At 45.6% G+C, this 21,551-nt stretch overlaps 1 protein-coding gene across 2 annotated transcripts in view; it reads left to right on the top strand.

The window, feature by feature from the left end:
- The first annotated feature begins 948 nt into the window (after positions 1 to 948).
- The window catches only part of kn (EBF transcription factor knot), a 68,220-nt gene continuing 47,617 nt past the window's right edge, over positions 949 to 21,551 (top strand). For both annotated transcript variants that reach the window (XM_086911768.1, XM_086911767.1), the window contains exons 1-4: positions 949 to 1,075; positions 6,918 to 7,071; positions 10,856 to 10,919; positions 15,919 to 15,974. In XM_086911768.1, coding sequence (XP_086767894.1) covers positions 1,005 to 1,075; positions 6,918 to 7,071; positions 10,856 to 10,919; positions 15,919 to 15,974 — 345 coding nt within the window. In that variant the 5' untranslated portion in view covers positions 949 to 1,004. The remainder of the gene's footprint in view (positions 1,076 to 6,917; positions 7,072 to 10,855; positions 10,920 to 15,918; positions 15,975 to 21,551) is intronic.

Raw genomic sequence — 21,551 nt, 5'->3', positions numbered from 1 at the left:
TATCCCATACCTCGATCATCATCCCAAGTGGATCGTTCCACGATCTCTCGGAGGAGTGGTGGGCGCGTTCACGCCGGGGATCTTGGGCCGCCGAGAAAGGGAAAACCGGGGCCAGAAGAAATTCGAAGAGGAAATTCTTCTCCCTACTTTATCCGCCGTTTTCTTCGCAACTACGTCCGTGCTACGTCGCGATATAATAAGTGAGACGACGACCACGACCACGATCACGACGATAGATGGAGATCGAGTGATGAGCGAGTTTAGTGACTGAACGCGAACGAACACGAGAGACTGTGAGGATTGTTTTCGTAAACGAAAGAGGGGAGGGAAAAAGAAAAAGTCGAGGAAAGTGAGGAAAAACAGTGGTGAGTGGAAGGAAGGAAGGAAGGAAGAAAAAAAGGAAAGAAAGAAAGAGAAAGAAAGAAAGAAAGAAGAGAAGGATCGAGCGGTGGGGATCGATCGATCGATCTCGTTCTTGGATCGTCTTAAAATTGGAGTGAAAAATCGAGACGCATGTGCGGTGTGACGGGGGAATGGGAATAGTATCGGGGGCATAGAACGGGAACGGAGAGGCATTATCGATGATCGAGGGATCGAGGAGAGGCTCGATTGATGGTCTCCCGTGAAGAAACGTGGCGGTGGAGAGGAGCGTTCTGACCGAGAGGTTACGATCTCTCTCGATCAGCCGCGGCGAGGAAGGTTGTTCTCGCGAAGGGTGGCAACGAGAAGGAGAAAGCCTGTTGCCCCAGGAGAGTCCGTACGGCCTCACGACGCGGTCCGACGAGTGGAGCGGTCTCCTGCCCAGCTCCACGATCGTGGGTGCTGGGGGGTCGCCATGGCTCGGACTTGGCGCAGGGGGTGGCACGGGGGCTACCACGGGGGGCGGAAGCCCCGTCGAACTCGAGGGCCACTGGGGACGTAAGCTGTACGGGGCGAGCGTAGCTCCGCCACCGCCTCCTCCTCATCACCACCCGCGGGCGCCTCTCGTTTTCGCGCCTCAGGACATGAGGCAGATACTCAAGGAGGAACCCGTGCCACGTGCTTGGCCACAGCCCGCGCTCGCCGACAACGGAACGTGAGTATAACGATCCTCTTTCTTCTTTTTTTTTTTTTTTTTTTTTTGCTTTTTCTTTCTCTCCTCCTTCCCACTTCTTTTTCACCTCCTCCCTCGCCCATTACATTTTATCTCCGCGTCTCGAGCACGAGCGTGTAAAGGCGACGACGACGACGACGACGACGAATCGACCGGATCTGCCGACGATAATATCGAAATCCGGAAATTCTCCATTACGTGAACAAAGTGGAACGAAGGAGAGTTTGTTTTGTTTCGAAAGGACGAGTACGAGTAACGTATATAAATCGCGACATCGTTCAAGATGGATAGATTTACGTATACGCGTGTAAAATGTACGTTAAAAATATTTCGAATGGCTGATGATAATTTTCGTGGAAATTTGTGAGAAAATTCGTTGGGGGAAAAGTATCTTCGTAAATAACGCGCCATCGCGGTGTCGCGATCCGTCGGATAGAGGCAGGAGAGTATATCATCGTTTACGTTGCACGTTGGAACGATGACGAGAGAAAATATTTACGCAAATGTTTACGAGAAAAGGTAAATTTGATGGACAAATAGTAAATTTTAATAAAACATCGCGATTAAATCAAGTATTTTTCTTATCGTTATTAACCAAGTATCGAAGAAATAAGCGCGAAACGAGATTCTTGAAGCTCCCCTCCTCCCCTCCCCCCCCTCTCCCCCTTCTCCTCCCATAAAAGTATCGAGAAAATATTGGCGACGATCGAAAAGATCATCGATCGAGATAAGAATCGAAAAACTCCCCCCCCTCCCCCCTCGTTATATTTTTCTACACGTTCCTTTTTTTACACGTTCGAATTATGACGCGTCATCGGGGGAACGACAATGTCCTCGGTATTTCGTGCCACGCGAACAAATATCCAGTTTATCTTTGGAAACGGAGCGTTCTCAAAGCGGTTCACACGTAGCTGCATTTGGCGAACGATAAACCGTGCTTTATTGCAGCCTCGCTTAAGGGATTTGTACGACGTGCAAACGACGAAGGTACAGATACGCGGACTCGGGAGGAGGTAAACCGAGCGGGTTGGGGGCTCGTCGCTAATCCAATAGCGGTTCTCTTAACTAACCCCTTCCCTAAGTGGCGTGACACGGGAGTGGTGGGCGACCGGAATCGAGTTAATGTAATTGAGAATTTTAGCGCCTTTTGCTCCCCTCCCCACCCCTCTTTCGCTCGATCGTTTTTCCTCCCGGCTATTTCCGCCCTTTCTCCGCGTCTCAAGGAAAAACCGAAAAATTATCGCGGCTTAACGACCAATTTTGTCGCTCCATTTTTCCCCCGCCCCCCTCCCTTATACGATATTTTACACGAATCGATGCTATTTTTTCGATTGAAAAAAAAATTAGCGGATACAATGCTTGTTTCACCGCAAGGATTCACGCGATTCGCAAAGAAAAGGAAAAGAGAAAAAAAAAAAAATACGCGAACGAGTTAAATATCATTGGTTAAGCGAGAAGAATCGAGTAATAAATACGGAGTTTTAACGTTAATTCGATGCCATCCTGCTCGATGCGCGTAAAATTTCGCGTTTAATACAATTTTATACGCGAAACGAACTCGTTGTTTAAATTAATAAATATCGGCCGGCGTAACGCGATCCCGTATTTTATTATGAAAAGCGTTTAAATTTCATTTTACGTCCGCAAATAATATCTATCCACGATACGGGGCGAATCGGTTAAAAATTGAATCGATCGAAACAACGGGAAAAAACGATCGCACAAGAGGAGTGGACTTGGATAAAAAAAAAAAAAAGAATCGTTAAATTTCCTTGGTGAAGAGGAGGCGATGCAGAGAGAGAGAGAGAGAGAGAGAACGGCGTTGTGCACGTCGACTCGAAAAGAGGGGGTTGCGAGTGGGGTTGGCGAAACTGTTTTAAAACTCGCAGCAAACAGACATAAACTCTCGCGCTTTTTAAAAACCCCTAAAAAAGTTGCCCACCTAATGAAGCAGTAAACCATCGTGGTTTCTCGAGCGAGGGACGAGTTGTGTTGCGCGTCGCCCGTGGAAAAACAATGACTTTCCCCGCGACTCTGGGGTCGCGAAAGTAAAAGGAATATACGAGGAAGGGAAAGTTGTAAAGCGATTGTTGCTTTCGCAAATCGGTGAATACGTTTTACGCGGCTAATGTAATCGCGAAACTTTACTTGTATATCCGGCAAAGTTTTCCGAGAAAATTTTCCGAATTAATTCGAAGAAAAGTCCGTTTTTCGGTTAAAGGAGGAGGGGAGGGGGAGGGGGTGATGGTTCGTTCGTAATAAAAGCGTGTATGTTATCATCGTAACGCGGAAGCACGGTTGGTGCGCGAACGAATTAATAAATTTTTGTCGGACGAGGCAGTGAAATACGGCATTAAATTGAACAGCATCCGCGGGAACGCGGCGGACTAGTTGCGAATTACATTCGGATATATTACAAATTGCTCATTATCTCCACGCGCATTATGAATCACGTTGGGTGCAAGCGTAAATAGACTGCGCTTCGGCCAACTCGTAATAACTAACGCCCGGTGGTATACATTAACTGCGGATTTATTGTAATTCTCCGCGATTGCTTTATCCACGAATTCGTAACCGTATCCGTGGATTCGTATTATCCGCATATTTCGCCCGTAATGCATTGCGCGCAAATAGCATAGGTTGCGGCTCGCTGTGTAAAGTATAGAATATAGCCCGGACGATCATTCGACGATCTGCGCTTGCAAATTGCCAACGCGTCAATATTTACTTCCGTGACCGATAAAGCAAAAATTGTTCTCCGCGTTTCGCCAACGCAACATCGTTCTCGAATTTAATTCGATCGAGAAAAAAAAAAAAGAATCTTTTTCGAAATAAATCGTATTCTTCTTCTTCTTCTTCTTCTTCTTCGATTCGTGAGTTTCGTCGATATTTAAAAAAAAGTTGGTTATCGTTACAAAATTCCGCGTATGAATATAGGGAGAGGGGAGAGGACTGCTAAATCGGGAATCCATCACCGATGGATCGTGACCGAATTCCTCCTCCTCGAGTTTTTAACTCGAATCTTTGACTTAGCGTGGTGGTTGGTCCCGCTTCGATTTCTCTCTCTCTCTTTGCCCACCAACTGTTTTCCTTAAATCGACATTTTGCTAAGAACGCGTTGGTATATAACGCGTATCCCTGCCAACCACCAATGGGCGCAACGATGCAGGGAAAAACTGGTATCGCGCGAAAAGAACACCTATCGCGTCCTACATCTTCATTTGCGTATTTGGCGCGCGGCGAGTATCGGGTTATCTTTGTCGGCAGCGATCGAATCGCGAGCGAAAGAAAAGTGACGCGGGGAGTTGTTAGGGAGAGAGTGGAGGTGCCTCGAGGCCGAAGCGAATGCAGCGGCACGTCGCGCCCCACCGATCAACCTTATCTGCTATCCGAAAGCGGGCGCGTGGCAAATTGTACCTACCCCGGCTCCGGGAATCCGGCAATCCCACCTGTAATTATCACCTCCGTGCTACGGCCTCTCCGACGTTCGTCCATTCCTTCTTCTTTCTTCCAAGCAAGGAACACGCGCGAAAATACATCGGTAGGGGAGAACGGGGAAATTACGGGGATTACTCGGTAAGGAAAGCTGTTCTCGAAAGCGAGCATGTGTCGTTTTGTCGTCGGCTTTATTACGTTCCTTTTTTCTTTTCTTTCTTTCGATACAAACAGTTTCCCGTTTATTTAAAAATTTATTATTATTCTATCCGAGATAGAATTAGGCGAGGCGAGAATTTTAAACGTTTCGTCCTCGTTGCGACGAGGAAAAATAAATCCGCTTGATAAAGGGATATTGTTAAAGCGTAAAGGGATCGATCGTTCGTTTCGATCGATTTTTAAACCTTTCCTTATTTTAAACCGAATTCTTCGTTGAAAACGTAGATAGATAGCAGCATGATCGATCCTATTATTTTTTTACCACTTTGAACATGCACTTTTAACGAGCAGAGTGATTATAATTGTACGAAAAAGGAGGGAAATTTTCGAGAAATTATCGGCGAAATAAAAGACACGAGCAGTTGGGTCGCGTATTATCGCGTATCGGAACGTGGACGCGTTCTTGAAACCGCGAAACCGTGGGCGGCCGCAATCCGCAATAGTTTGGAAAAAGGTGCGCGACACTCATTGCACCGCAGGTGATAATGTAAAGGCTCGGTAGGAGGACGTGGCTACGCGTTATATAGGAATTGGTGCATGGCAAACGGGGCAAAATAATCGGACGTCGAGAGTTATGGGGCGCGAACCGGCGGCCGGTTAATCAGCCACCGATAATTATCGACACGGGCAGTACATCACTACCCTCCCAACCTCTCCACCACCCCACTGCCCTCCTTCCCTCCACCAGACCCTCTCTTCTCTCTCCTCTATGCATCCGATTCACCGCCACCCTCTTCGCCCTCGAAACACCCGAACCCCTTCTAACCCTCTCCTCCACCTCCTCCTCTTCCTCCTCCTGCTCTCTGCCTCCTCTGCCTGCCGGCAGACCGACATCCCACCGCCTCCCGTGACAAACGCACCGCCGATACCATCATTTATTTCGCAAATGTGCTGCAAAACTGCCGCTATTCATTTTCGGTCCAGTCGATTCAGTTTTCCGCTCTGAGAGACGGCGGCGCCAGTCCTGATGGCAGTGCGCCGCGCGCCATCGTTTTATCGCCACCCGCGATTCCCGATCATCGCCACGCCGATAATGCGATTTCTCCGCGCCGGTTTTTAACCGTCGCAACCTCTGCAACCGCGCTTAAAAAACCGTCCCGGCTACTGCTCTTCCCTTTTTTTTTTCTTTTTTATTTTCCACGCGTGTTTCCATCCGAAAATTCGGAAAAACCGGGAGGAGGGAAAAATGGGAATCGGAAAGGAATCTAGCGTGTATTTACACGTGGCGTCGCATGAAGTGTGCTTTATCGTTTCCCTTCCATCTACTACCTCTTTTATCTTCGATCGCTTTGTCGATAGTCGTCGCGTTTCTATCGTTTCGAAGAATCTGTTATGCGATAACTTTTATGGATGTGGGGAATGGATGCCTCTCCGCGATGCGAAAGAGAGGATAGAATTACGCGTTTACACGAAACGCGCGTTTGATACGAAAAATAGAGAGGTGTCTCTAATGATAGAGGTTAGGGAAGAAATAGCTTTTAGCGCGAAACGTTTGGAATAAATAATCGTCGTGTGCGACGATTAATATCTGTTGGCGAGACGATTTTCTCAAACGACACGATGGAAAAATAATCACGTTTACGCGCGTTTAGATTTCGTTTCGATCGAAACGGAGAGCGAGATAAAAGGGCAGCGAAAAGTCACGTTCCGAAGGATCAATCCGGAGCGTTGGACGCGCGAACTGTGCGAAGTAGCGCAGTGGAAAAGGGGACTTTCCGTGCCATTACTCAAAGATGGCATTGGAGTCCGGTGGCCTAATCTCGGCACATGAGACCTTAATGGGATTTTAAGGCGTCGAGGCCACCTGCGCGCTCCCCCATCCGACAACCTCGTTTGTCTTTCCTCTCTACCAGTTTTGGCCATTCTTATTCCATTCAAGGCCGAATAGGATATACCTATTTCACCCTACGATACAGGATCTCACTTGTGACGTCCGAATTTGGTAATCGCGCATCGTTCGCGGTATCCAATACACGCGCGTTATTCATAGTCGGCGATCCTACTGAAATGCTTCGCGATTCCTGAATATAGCATAGAGAGAGAGAGAGAGATTGAATACAATTTTTTTTTTTTTTTTTTTTTTTGAGAATGCACGTTTTTCGTTACGCGTTGTTGGGAATAAACGACGAGGAATGATTTATTAAATAATTTGTACATTTGTGAATTTCAGGGTCGGCGTCGGCAGGGCACACTTCGAAAAACAACCACCGAGTAATTTGAGGAAAAGTAACTTCTTCCATTTCGTGATCGCTCTTTACGATCGACACGGGCAACCGATCGAGATAGAGAGGACTTCTTTCATGGGTTTCGTCGAAAAAGATCAGGTAAGTAGAGACACAAAGATCACACTTCCTTGTATATCTCTATCAAGTACGAGCGTACCTTCTAGAGAGGTGTAGAGGGAAAAATCCAGATATATATATATATATATGGATAAAAAAAAAATCGGGGATCATCGGTTAATAATCAAGTTAAAATTAAGCGATGGCGTCGAGTGACAAGTTTGGAATTTCAATGCACATCGTAGTCCCCGTTTTCCCCATGAGGTTAAGTGGAAAAAGGCGAGGTGGACCTTTATGACATGAGGGAATATCGTGCGAGCGTACGCTTATCTCGATAATTGCCGTTTCCATCGGGGCCGACGTCAAATATTAAACGGCTCCGCCTATACGTATACATATCGATAGTCGGCGGCCAGGATACACCTCCAGCTTTTCCAGCAATTAGTCCGACAGGCGAAAATCCATTGGCCGCGTGAGAAATGGACGGATCGCGTAAGAGCATCGATGTTGTCACGCGAATCGAGCTACGAATAATAACCAACCGGCCTTTCCACTTTCTTTCGTCCGCCGTCTCTCTTTCTCTCTCTCTCTCTTCTCCTTTTCCTATCGCAGATTCTATCTCTTCCAACATTCGTTACTGAATCGTTCTACCGTTGAAAATACGAGCGAATAAATCGTAAATATTCGATTACGCTCAACGTCTTAGCTTTAAATATTTAGATCGATACGTGTCCTCCCCCTCCATTCGAATTTTAACCATACCGCGTGTCGAAATATTGTTGAAAATGTGAATAAAAAGCATGATTGGGGGGGGGGGGAGGAGGAAGGGGAATGTTAATCATGAAGTTCGAATTCGTTGGAATATCGACGACGTATCTAATTGTATTTTCATAGCGTTCGAAGAAATGTAATGCAAGAATTCCAGCAAATAAAGTCATTAATACGTGCTTTTCAGCCTCTACATTTTCCTCCCCGAGAATGCATTGATTAAAAAGCAATCAATCGGTAAATGCAGATTTACCTTTCAACTATGCAGTTTTCCTACTCTCTGATTGATTCGTAACAGCAGCTCTCGAGCATTTTAATCCCGTCTCCAATCCATTTCTATATCGATTTCCTTAAGTAGTTTTTGCGCCATTTAAATTAATAAATAATTTATATCCGCGAAGAGAAACGATCCGCGCGGAAAAAAGGAAAACGCGTCTAACGCATTAACCGATATAATTCAAAATATAGTTGTACAGACGCGAAAGTTACAATTTTTCTTTCCTTTTTTTTCCTCTCTTTTTTTTTTTTTTTTCGTAATTCGAACACACAAACACCGACATCCGGTTCTCCCGCGCTTTTTTGCAGCGGTGAAATCCCGTCGATCGAGGGATGATCATTCGATTAAACGTAGAATTATGATCGAGTTATGATCGAGACGATCACAGAGATCGGAAGGATAGAAATTGAAAGGACGCGCGGAGAAGTCGAAGTTGTCGCGACCCCGTGCGAACGATCTGCGAGCGGGACACGATTGACAGCGCAGTCATCGTTAGAGCTCCACTTTCTATTGGTCAATTAGTATAGCTGTTTAAGGAAAAACTGACTGCCACACGCGATTTAACGCTCATTCTTGCGCAAAAGAAATCGCTGTAACCGCACTGGCACACAGAGAGAGAGAGAGAGAGATCGTGCGGACGACCACGCGAATGGTCGCGTATCCCTTCCACCTCGTGCGCCTCGAACCAGTACGAGTTTGTACATCGTAAATCGATTACCCGTGTATATCATAGAACACTCGAAACGTCAGATACATGACAGAAATCCAGATCCACGATATAAGGATAAATTACCGTGACACGTGTGCGTACGTACAGATCGTAGAATCTAGAATTTCGAATGGCTGCTCTCTCTATCGATCAAATCTCTATTTAACCACTTCCGTTCCTCCTTTCTTTTCCTTTCTTTCCTTTCCTTTCCGTTTCACTTCAGTTTCGTTCGTCTTTCGTCTTTTTTCCACGCCTCGGGTGACGAAGAGACGCTCAAACGATTTTATCTAACGAATCCGAAGAAGATTTTTTTCTACACCTATTCGAAATTACAACACTCCTCCCTCGAATTTCTCTCGCAATCTCTCGCGCGTTTAACATGCCGCTTAAAATTAAATTGGATCAAAGAGCTGAAATGCAAATGTAGTAGAGAAACAAAGTGACAAAGAAAGCATTGAAAACTCATTTGCGAGTGAGCGGGGACAAGTGTGTGTACTTTCTATTCCTTCGGCTCGATTTGCATCGGGTTATCTTGATATCTCCATTCCTCCTCCCTCCATCCTCTCCCCGTAAGAGCACACGTCTATATATATAATTCACGTGAGCAGGACGGTTGCATCGCCTCCCTATTAATTAGGGTCGTGCACCGTAAGCATAGATCAGTCCCCGTTTTGCGTCTGTCCTGCTTGCTTGCTTGCTTGCCTACTCCAAGTCGACGCGCATCGAAATGTATCGAGCAAAGAGAGCCTGATCATTCCGACAGATTCGACGATAGGTAAAAGTCTTTTACCCGACGATGCAAAACGTGTATATAAATGGAGCGTGGCAGGGGTCGCAATAGCGGGTGGAACATACATACAGTTCCCGGAAACTGATGCCCTACGTAAATAAATGGTGGAGGAGGAGGGGCCTCTCCGGCATTCGTTCTTTTTTTCTCCTATCAGCTTTTTATTCGTGTTTAATTAAAAAGCAGTCGTGGATCGAGCCTGTGTATTAACGCCTGATTAACGTGCGTCCATCGTGCGCTCGCGAATTTAAAGATTAATGGTCGCGGTGTGTCAGAGTGAAAGAGAGCACGCTCGATGCGTACACACGGGTGGAAGAAGAAAAGGGAAGAAGAACGATCCCACGATTATCATCGATTGCTTCGATCGACTATATTTTCGAATACACGTTTGCATAATTATATCGGTGTGTATTACGTATTACTTACAATTAATACGTTTCATTATTTACCGATCGCGATTCATCAATGTTTTAACGAACGATAACGATTTTAATTGGGATGGAAACCGGGGAAATTTGATCGTAACGGCCGAGAATCTTTCTTGTATCGGCAAATTCGATCAAGATAGACCTATGAGATATTAATTACGTTGATTTCTCGCTCGTATCGATCGAGCTGGTTGTTCTCGAAAAGATTGTACGCACGAGTAAATGTCGTGGCCAGGAGGGGGGATTGGCTGAGCCCTGGGTGTTGGAGGGATAGATAGTTGAAAATGCATTACCGCGGCTGCGGCATATGGCGCGATGCACGCATGACTCGTCAACAGGGCAGGATGATAATTATGCATCGCACGCCATACGTAATGGCACGGCTCTTACCGGCACATCAAGAAATTAATAATTAGCGTGAGGTGGAGCAGAGGCGAGCGCGCCGGAGTTGCGTCACGGTGCACTTAATTAAAATGGAACGGGGTGTGAAGAACGCGCGGCATCTCCGTTCCTTCGAACGTATTACCCTTCGAACGCGATTCGAGCCCAATTTGCCGAGATTAACGAGATTTGACGAGTCTGAAAATTCCCTCGTACCGATTTTTAATGGATCGACGAATCGAGGTGGACGTTATAATCGAAAATGACGACGTCGTCGTTTCGAGGAGGACGAATTTAGAGAGAATTCGTCGATCCCCCGAACGTGATCATCCCTCATTGCTGAACGCGCATTAATCTTATACTTTGATCCAATTATATTTTTCTCTTTTTCTTTTTTTCTTTTTCTTTCTTTCTTTCTTTCTCTTAAACGATGCAAACTATTGTCATTAACGTTTGTTCAATACGTTTGTTCGTAGGAATCCGAAGGACAGAAAACGAACAATGGCATTCAATATAGCCTGCATCTGTTGTACTCGAACGGTGAGTAAACCGAATTATATTAATTATGACTCATCGTATCAATTTACGAATACCGAATTGCGGTCAACACTATTTCTAATATGTACATACATCGAAACTGTTGTACGTACGATCATCGGGGATCATTATCAATCGATACGTGTTTGAATTTCATTTGGGGGGGGGGGGGGGAAGAAATCGTAAGAAGAAACCCGATGGCCGATAAATATTGGCCGCGACGAGATCCGCGTAATAAAACGGTAGGCGCGTGTTAAAATAGCGAGAAGAGGAAAAAGTTATTCGGAATTTTATTTAAAAAGAAACGTAGCACGAACCACGACCACGATTGGAAATGGAGATTCGATTCGATTTAGAAAAGAAAAAAGAAAAGAAAAAAGGAAAAAAAAGGTTTCGAGTCAATCTGGAAGAGCGAGCCACGCGATAATCCCATCCGAAGCGACGATGACGGGCCATCAACATTCCGCGCAAACACTCGGTCTCGGAGGGGAGGTAAAAAGCCGAGGAAGTTACGAGTGCAACAGAGACATATTTTATGTCACTGGCCCAGGTTCGACAAAAAGAGTTTAGTTTCCGTCGCGAAGAAACGGTTCGAGAACGTCTGTGCGTGGACGAAGGAAGGAAGGAAAGGGAGAGAAACACGGAGAAAAGGGAGCAGAAGAAGCGCGGTCGAACGATCCGGAGGTGGTCCAACCAGCAGAGACTCTCTTCAAAAACGTGCTCGTATTATGAACATATTAAAAAGCCCACAAGGCGCTATCTGCTGGCTTTCATTCCAGACGTTTTTTCAACCCGTGTACATCGGGAACAACGTCAACCTCCGCGGTGCTTTCTTTATCTTATTCGTTTCTTGTCTCCGTTCTCATGCCTCTTTCTCTCGCGACCATCTCTTCCCCTCGTTTCTTTTCCACTTCCCCTTTCTCTTTTCCGCGGCTCATACCATCAGCCTTCTTGCCTCTGCCGTTTGCGAGCCGATCAATCAATGCGAGATTTTTGCGTTGGCACGACTGACTGAGGGGCCGCCCTGCCATCTATGGGCACTAAAACGTGTTGCCAACATTGCAAACAAGAAATAACTAACTATCCCTACCTATATATACAATACTATCCTGTGTGCCAACCACCTTCCTAGGGGGATCCATCCTAGATTCCACCATTCTCGCTCCTTGCTTTTCGTTCTATTCCCTGCCCCCGTCCTTTTCTATTCCTCCACCCGCTCTCCTCAACCCTCGACACGTGGATAGATAAATAAACTCGCGCCCCTCCCGTTTTGCTCCATTTTCCTCGATAATTTCTATCCCGAGCGATCCCGCCTTTCGGAAAATACGAGATTTTTGAATTATACATCGCGTTCGTTTCATTACGATCGAGCGAAATGCTAATCGCGGCCCATAAAATGTCCAACGTTCAATCGCGGAACGAAGGGGGAATGGGGCGATTCTCAATGAGCGAGTGATGCAACCGAACGTTACGATATAACGTGGTGGCCTATACGTCTTCCATCGAGGCACCGGTTATGTCCTTTACAGCGAATCGATAGATCGTCGCGGCTCTGATTTATGCCTCGAACCGGAGAACTCGGCTCGCTCGAGCCTCGTCGTTCCTCTATAAAACTTTCATGCACGAAATACTTTTGTAGCCGTGTATCCCACCAGCTTTTATATCGGAAGAAGACAAATTGGCGCGAGCTCGCCCTTCCCCTCCCACCCAACTCCACTCCCTCGGACTACGATCGGCATTCCGACCGTCACCGATCCGACCAATAAATCTATAATTAAACAATAACGATGAACGAGAAACACGAGCCTATCCTACGTTCGAGTGACGACACCGCTTCTCCGTATCAGGTTCTACTTCTTTTTGTCGCATCTCCTCCTCCTCCTCCGTTTCTCTTCCATTTCATTCGATTTCTTTCATTCCTCCTTTCGTTCTCCCTTCCTTCCCATTCGTCTCGCCTGTTGTCGTGCCGCGAGGCGAGACGAGGAGAGCAAGGAGGAGGGGGGGAAGAGAGGGAGGGACGCGTGGAAACGAAAGAATGAACGGCGCGGGGGGGGGGGGCCGCGGAATATAACGGCTCGTTAATAAGAGCGGTGATTAAGGATGCCGATCGCGGGACGAATGGAATGGGCGGTGTCCGCTTCTTCGATCGTTTCTTGCTCGCGTTGAAGTTGGTTGCCTAGTTATGCTAATACGAACGGATCTATCTGCCTCCTCTCAGCAGGACTTGGCACGCGATACCGCTTCTTACGCTACCTTCTTCTCCATCTTTTGCCTTTGTTGCGTTGTTGCGCGCGCGGTTCGAGCCGCCGCTACGTCTACGACGAAGCTGCGTCGTCCCGATTCCGTGGCATCGCGCTTCTCTCCTTAACATGCATCGGCGCGCTTGCATAAATGAATTCGACGACGAGCGATTTTATGCCTTGTTGCCTTGTTTACATACCGAGAACGGGGGCAGGGGGAGGGAGAGAGAGAGAGAGAGAGAGAGAGAGGATAAATCGTTCGTTATCCGCGATTGGACGCGATTTTTATTGCGCGAAGCTTGCTGCTATCCGTGGAATCGGGACAAAACTTTCGACCGTTTTACATGCGACCAACCACTTCTTCCCAACCGAAAAAACTAAACTCGAACGCGATACCGCTATAATAAAGTTTCCTTACGAAAAAGGAAACGTGGATTCCTCGATACGGAACGGATACGATTGAAATTCGACGATTCTATTCGAAAGAAAGTATCGTAAAAAAAAAAAAAAGAAAAAAATATGATCCGCAAAATAATTTTTAATCCCATGATTCATGCGAACTTATTATTACGACCGAGATATATATATATATACGAATTAAGAAGAAAGAAAAAAAATGTGTAAGCGTGTTACCGCAATGCCGAGAGAATATCTCTTATAAATTTACCGATAAAGAAAGATAACGGACCGCGTTATCTTTTATTTCGTTTCCTTCCTTCCTTCCTTCCTTCCTTTTTTTTAAATCGTATTTAAAACTTCTCTCGAGGAAAAGCGGCTAACCAGGACACGAGGAATCGACGAATTTTCAAAAATTTCTCTCGCGCGTGGCACAAAATACCCGAGAGAAAAACCTGGATTTCATATAAACTGGTAACAATAATTATATAAAAAAAAAAGGATGGATAATGATAATAAAAGAAACTCGATCTCTCTACGATACTCGACTCTAAATAGCGAACAAGCGATCCAAGGTTTGAAAAACAAGACGCTGGGAACAGCTCTCATAACCGCAATAAATCGTTGGAAACCGCTAACATTCCGCTCTAATGACAGAAATCGTTTCATCCTCGCAAAACAGTTAACAATTGATCGTGCGTATGACCGTTTTCCAATCAACCTCGCCAACGATCGACGTGTCCCATTGTTGTGTCGTTCTACGCCTCCTCCCTCCCTCCCTCCCTCCCTCTTCCCTCTCCCTCGGGTGGAAAGCGGGAGGAAGCGAGAGGAGAGGGGGAGGCGAGTAACTTCCGGTAAAGCCGCGACGGTTTCTCGAGGTAATTTGTGAGCTAGTTTCGGCCGGAATATCGTAATCCATGGTAACGTTATGCGGCCGTGAGTCTGGGTCGGTCCTCTGGTAGCCGGCGGGGAGAGTCTGGCAGTCTTATGTCCGGATTTACTCGGCTTACCGGACACGCGAGGCCGGAAGCCACGAGGGTGTCTGTCCGAAATACTCCCTGGGATTATGCCCCTCCGTTACCTCCCCCCCCCCCACGCTCACCCTTCTGCGCAGCACCACCCCACCCACACTGTTGCTGTGCTTCGAAAACTTGTGCTTCGAATCGCGGGACGCGATATAAACGTGGAAGCTAGTTCGACTACCGATAGATAACGGGGGTATAACCAATAACCGGGCACGGTAATACGCACGGAGAGCTCGATCGCGCGACAAAATTGCTCGTTCCACCTAATAAACTGGCCCGCCACTAGCTGCACACCGCTATAACGGTCGAGGAGGGGGTGGTAATAACGAATCAAGCTGTCTCTAATGGATGTAATTTCGTATGATTAAAATATCCGGGGTAAATTTTAACGCGAGGCGAGCCGCGTTTCCCCGTTTATTCGCCGCGTAAATTTCTTATCGGCCCTCTCTCCCCGATGCAACGATAATCGGAAAGATATCGAAACGATTTGTCGAATTTCTCGAATCGAGGAGGAGGGGGAGGAGGGAAAAGGGGGGGTCGAGCGAGAGGTTCTCGATCGAATTGGGAGAAACGTTTACGAACAGAAGAGGTTACGAAAGTGACGCCGTGAAAATAATTAACACAGTACACGTACGAGAATTTGCCTCGCCGCGACGACTCGACGGCGAGCTGGTTGGCGAGGAGAGGAGGTGGTCGGCCGAGTACTCGAGTCGGGCGGTACGAAGTACGGGCTTGGTCCATGCAAAAACAACGGAGATTGTGCATACGTCCCCGGGGATGCGATCAAGCCGCTTACCTCGTCGTCCACCTTAAATGCTCCTTAATATGTAAGTTTTTCTGCGAACAGTCCCTTTCAGCGGCGCCGAACTTGTCAGAATTTGGACTCGTTTCCGTATTCGTCGTATTCCATGCACATCCGTCCGCGGATGCCTGCGCGCAACGCTCTTAACTTAATGGGGCCTTCTTACCGAATCGACGAAAAACTGTACACGGGGTAAATTGAATAAAGAGCAGCAGTAGTCTTTATATCAACGTAACGAAAAAACCCTATTCGATACTGCCTTCGGTTCCAAAAAGGGCGTAACTATTTATCTTTTCAACCTGTGCGCGCAAGACCTTTCCTTTCCTACCCTCGGTCTTTTGGTATATCGCGATATGCATCGACCAAATTGTCAACCAAATTGCATATTCCGAGCACCTTATTTTATAGAAAACGATCCTTTCTTTTTTTTTTTTTTCCTTCTTCCATATATATATATATATACATATACACATCTTTTATACACCTTTCATTTACCTTTCATTTACCTTTCATTTAGTGATATATCTTCATTGTTACAGGTGTTAGGCAGGTACAGGACATCTACGTGAGGCTCATCGACTCTGCGACGAAACAGGTAAGAAACGAACATTGTTTAATTCGTTGTCGACGATATTTTAATTGGCGAGCGATTTCCCTTTCCCTCTCTCTCTCTCTCTCTCTCTCTCTCTCTCTCTCTCTCTCTCTCTCTCTCTCTCTCTCCGTTTCCGCGCGATGAAACACTTGGAAAATAGGCCGAGCGACGCCGTATTATCATCCGAGCTACAAGCACTTAATTTTCCGGGGGGTTGGTTCCTACCCCTCGAGGAAAGCGGCGACCGCCCCATCCTGTTATCTGCGCCACGTGGCCAACCCTGCGCGCGAACCACGTGTTCCCCGACCCTGTACACAGGGCCGTAGATCCTGGCGCGGTGATAGGGCGCAAAGAAGGATCATCGTAGTAGCAAACGCAAATACGCCTGATCGCAGCGCGCGATAAGTCTTTACGCGTTCGATCGCGCCTTCCGCGAATCGTTTTACGCGCTCGACCTACGATGTCGTCGCCAGCAGATGAAACGAACGGATTATCGATTTCTCCTTCGATCGAATTAAACGTATCTTCCATTTTCTTCTACGAGATTTTGGGGAGAGGAGTGTTGTACGATCTCGAAGGAACGGAGAGGATTCTCTGCGTTTGTTCCGCGCGGGAGGTTATATATACACCTACTTTCTTGAATTATTTTGTTTCGTGTCGCGACCCTGCCTTCTAAGTACCTATATAGGTACTTGCACCATTTTAGCAAGATTAAATCATCTTGGGGTTGGTCGGTTACGGAGGTAAGAAGAGCAGTAGGGAGAAGAAGAAAGAGGCGGCCGAGTAGGAAGGAAGGAAGGAAAGGTTGGGGAAACAGAGAGCCGATGTTAGTTTTAGCTGATTAAATTACTAAGCCGCGGTGGCCTTGCGCCGGCAGAGACCGTTCTTCAATTCGCGATCCATTCCTTTTATTAATCGGATCCGAGTTGAATCGTGAGGTTGAATATCTTTCGTGAGGGACCTTCGGTTATCTACGCGTTAATCTACCATTTAAAAGAACAGAGAGAGAGAGAGAGAGAGAGAGAGAGATCGTGTAGAATTTTAACGAGTAATTTTAACGGAGTTAGTTAATTTTTTTCTTTTTTCGAGAAAAGATTATTCGTTCGGAGGAGAGAGCTTTTTTGGAGATTGGGTCGGCTTTTATTTCTATCGGGATCCGATAGAGATGTATAAAAAATGTAAGTAGACAGGTAGAAACATCGGTAAGAGAATGAAACGGAATCTTGAACGGAGTAAACGTCTCGATAGCGATTCTCCGGACCGATTGTCCACGAGGAAAAGAAAAGCGGAAGTGATAGATGCCGGGATACCCTTTCCGTGTCTCCTATAGAGGAATCGTGCCGGTAAAGGGAGTAGAAAGTTGGATGGGGGGAAGGGTGGGATCGAAAACGAGAAAGCTGCAATTTATACATCAAAGCCTCGATTGAACGCGTCTCCTCCATTCTGGCAAAGCGAGAGGAAGACATACAGACACGAGAATCGATATATATATTTACCCTGCCCGTGTATGGAGTTTCGCGAAACAACTCGTACGAAGTGTTTAGCAAATCTGGGTTGATGTGTTCTTACCGCGTATCGTGTCCTGCAAAATTTACAAACGCCCCCCCCCCCCACCCCGGATTAAACCTCTAAAAGCAAAAAAAAAAAAAAAAAAAGAACTACGTATAACTACGTTTAGCCCCGGACTACTTGCTACCTCTACCGACTTTGAAAACTACTCGCGATCGTTCGTTATAACTTCTCGATAGAGAGGACCATCGTAAAAATTAAACGAAAAACGGATAAAAGAAATTCATGTTCGAAATGTTCGTCGATATCTGTGATGTATACGTATATACACATACATACATACATATATTATACGAATCGGTGTAATAACGACAAATCGAGTATAAGTAAGAAAATTTATTTAAAGAAGGAAGGAAAATTTCATAGTTGAAGATGGAGTTACGGTGGAGAAATTGCAATTCGGAAATGCGGCCGACTCGAGTAGTAGCTCGAGACCGAATCAAGTGGTCGGTTATAAATCCGCAATAATTGGCTACACCGAGCTGGCTGCTGAGCCCGTGGCGAAGCCCTCCTACCCTTAAGCTGTTCTTCAATTTCTTCGCTCCTGGCCAACCTGGCTGGTGGTGGGTATCTATATCTCTACTTTCGCTTCGGCGGCGGCGGCAGGGAGGAGCCGCTCTCCGGGACGAGAAAGGGGGGAGGAGGAGGGGGGAAGGAGGAGGAGGAGGAGGAAATACAGGATGTCGAGAACTGGCGCGCGCGTTCTCCTCTCTGTTGAAATTTCCAGAAAAATACGAGCGGCTTCCTCCACGGAGGAAGAGAAGAGTGGCGGCGTGGATGCCGCGGCTGAATGGCGCTAACAACGTACGTTTGTAAGCGCTTGAGAACGAAGTTCCGGCCGGGAAGAGGGAAAGAGAGAAGGTTGGGTTGGAATGCGCTTTTTCGCAGGATTAAAAATGCTAAATTGTAATTAGTTCCGGGGATAAAAAAGCATTTACAGGGCGCGGGTATGGAGGAAGCAGCGAACCGCGTACCGTCGTTATTTTAAATGAATGAACAACAGGAAATTGTACCTAACCCTTTTAAGCTCCAACTTCCATCCGCCGCTGGAGATGATCAGTCGGAACTCTCTCTCTCTCTCGCTTTTTCTTTTTTTTCTTTTTTTTTTTTTTTTTTTTGTTCGCGAAATACTGCCCATGGGAATTCAAAAAGGAATCGAGAAAGGATTGGTTGGTTACGTCACACTCGTGTATATATTCGTTTCGTTAAATCGATTATCGGTATCGAAGGAATATCTTGGTATCGTATGGTCGTTGAAAACACGCATGCTCTTGAAAAGAGCAGCAGAAGGAGGAGGAGGAGGAGGAGGAGGAGGAGGAGAAGAAGCGTATTCGCGAGTTGAAAAGGGTAGGGTAAAAATAATCCGAATCGAATCGGTATCGCCGTTTGAACGTCGGATGGTCGTCCGATGTAATGCTGAAATATGAGTATTTAACTATAGATTAAGGAAATAATAAGTTTGAAGATAAGTTAATCCTTAGGATAAGATAAGATGAGAAAGAGAGCGCGGCATCGCCTGTCCCCCCTAAGCGATGGACATTCTTCTCAGGGGTGAAAGTAACATTGTATGCACGTTGTTCGATGGTGTATACGCGAGGCGACAGGGGTTGCACAACCGGTATAGAGGGGGATTCCCAGGGGACTTTTGGAATCGATTCGGGATGGAAATCATTACGGCAGATTTGAATGACTATCTTCGTATTTATCTACGTACGTACGTACGTACGTACGTCCTCCTCCCATTTCTTTTCTTCCTCCATTCTGCTTCCATCTTTGAACACTCGTCGTGAATAACGTTATGCTTTTTACTTCTGCTTTCGAGCGCAGAATTTTCTCTCCCGTATTTTTTTTTATTCAATTCCGATCGATATATACATATCTTTCGAAAAGGATAATAACAAAGCAACAATTGTTTAGTAAATTAAAAAGATAGGTATAGATAGAAATATAATTAAATTAAAGCGATTGCTCTGCTTTCGATCGAAGGAATACAGTGGACAAGTAGAGATGGACGTGTACGTATCGTCATCTGTGTATATTTAAAAACCAGCAGTGCTAGCATGTTATCGCTATTAGTCCTTCGTAAGTAATTCCCGTGGGAATTGGAGAGCGGCAGGGAGGACCAAATCGTTTCTATTGGGAGCTGAAGCAACGGAAGAAAGGCCTCCAAGGGGCTGATGTTGATTGGTCGCACCCTCAGGACGACGTTTGACGATATTACTACTTGCAAACTCTGCTCGAACGAATCATTTCTTCAAGATACCGCACACACGTATCTTTTGCCGCTCAAAACATAACACATTTGCCCCTTTTTGCAAATCTTTATTATTTTTAATCGTTTTTAATTTTGAAATACAAAAAATAAGTAATCAATCGTTGTGTAATGATCTAATTACGAGTTTCAATCTCGTTTAGAACGATTAATTGACGCGATACCGTCAAATTTCGATTACTCGTGGAATTAACTGACAAGTTTTATGTTATACATCGATTATTGCACGTGTATATATAACGACGAAATGATTAAATAAATATAGAAATTTCTTCGAAAAATGTTATTATTGTAAATGATAAATGACCAATTCGTACCACGATTATGCGTGATTTCAACAACGAGATCTCTAAGGTATTTAGAGATACATTCGATTGATTCGATAGAAATGGAAAAAAAAAAAAAAGAAAAAAAGAAGCGAGAATTTATCGAATGGTTCGCGAGAACGAGGAACGAGGTAAAAACTAATTGCTGAAAATTGTCCATAAGTGGTATAGATACACGTAAAATCAACAACGCGTACCTACGACGATGATTACCGGGCAAATATTTCGTATCAGATGGTGTACCTGGATGATCCACACCCGATGATCGTTATACTACGTGTATAAACGAAAATTATCGTGAGTATTGGACGCGTATAACCAATTATCATTTCAAATATACGCGTATAATCATTGGTTAAACAAATTATATTTATTTCGCGATTCAAAGAACCGTTTACCGCGATAGCACGAACGGGGACGGATCGGTTCGTTCCCTTTAATAGAACGTTGACTGAAATTTTAGGAGAATAGTTAGTTGATTAAGCAACTAATAACAATATCCCCGTGTCTTGGAGCAGGGGTTAATGTGTACGAGATGGATACTCGTATTAATTATTCACGATACAAATAAGATCGCATGCCGGCCAACGATTAGAAGTCGAAACGGCTGAGGGGCACGAAACGTTTTATACTTCCTTTCGTTTTCCTCTATCGAGGAACAACCGCTCTTTTCCTTCCTTCGCCTCTCCTTCTCCTCTTCCCTCCTTCCGTGTTTATTTTTACCCCTCTATTTCCACTTCGACGGGGGGATCCTCCTCCTCTTCTGATTTACCTTCCGCCGCGTATACAAGCATCGCGGCTCGTTTACGTTGCAATTCGGTTATTTTGTTCGTATAAATATTTGATGCCGTTTCCGAAAGTCACACCTAACCGGCGAGGCAAAATGTATTTGATATCGTTACCCCCTCCGCTTATTCGAGAACCGCTCTCGCGTACCGACGTCGACCCAACCAATTCCCTGGGACACTGTATTTCAAAGTATTTACATTTTATCGCTTCTTCGCAAACTCTAGCAATTTGGGTCGTTACGCGCATAATACCAACTCGAGCATAAATTACGGTATACCTTGCGATACGATTAACGATTACGCGTCCGATGCGTGGAGAGAAATACGAATGTTCTTTCCTCCCTGATCGCATTGAAATTTCCAACTTTTATATCGAATCCTACGTTTGAGGAAACTTTTAATCGCTCGAACAAGAATTTCGTTGTCTCGATCAAAAACAAGATCCGCGCTTTATTTATTCCGTGGCTAATCCTTATTCTCATTCCCCAAACTGTAAGTGTATGAATACAAGATAACGACGCGTTGTCATTAAATAAAAATCAATCGGAAGGTCGTGAAGGAAGCTTAACGGATTTGCTTAAGCCGAGCATGGCTTAGTGGTGTTCTAGGGGAAATGGCCCCTTCT

This window comes from Apis florea, unplaced genomic scaffold (genome assembly GCF_048593485.1).
Source record: "Apis florea isolate Af1SG1 unplaced genomic scaffold, ASM4859348v1 contig_3367_pilon, whole genome shotgun sequence".
NCBI classification, from domain to species: domain Eukaryota; kingdom Metazoa; phylum Arthropoda; class Insecta; order Hymenoptera; family Apidae; genus Apis; species Apis florea.
The sequence above is the reverse complement of the archived record's forward strand: the minus strand, read 5'-3'. Positions and strand labels throughout refer to the sequence as shown.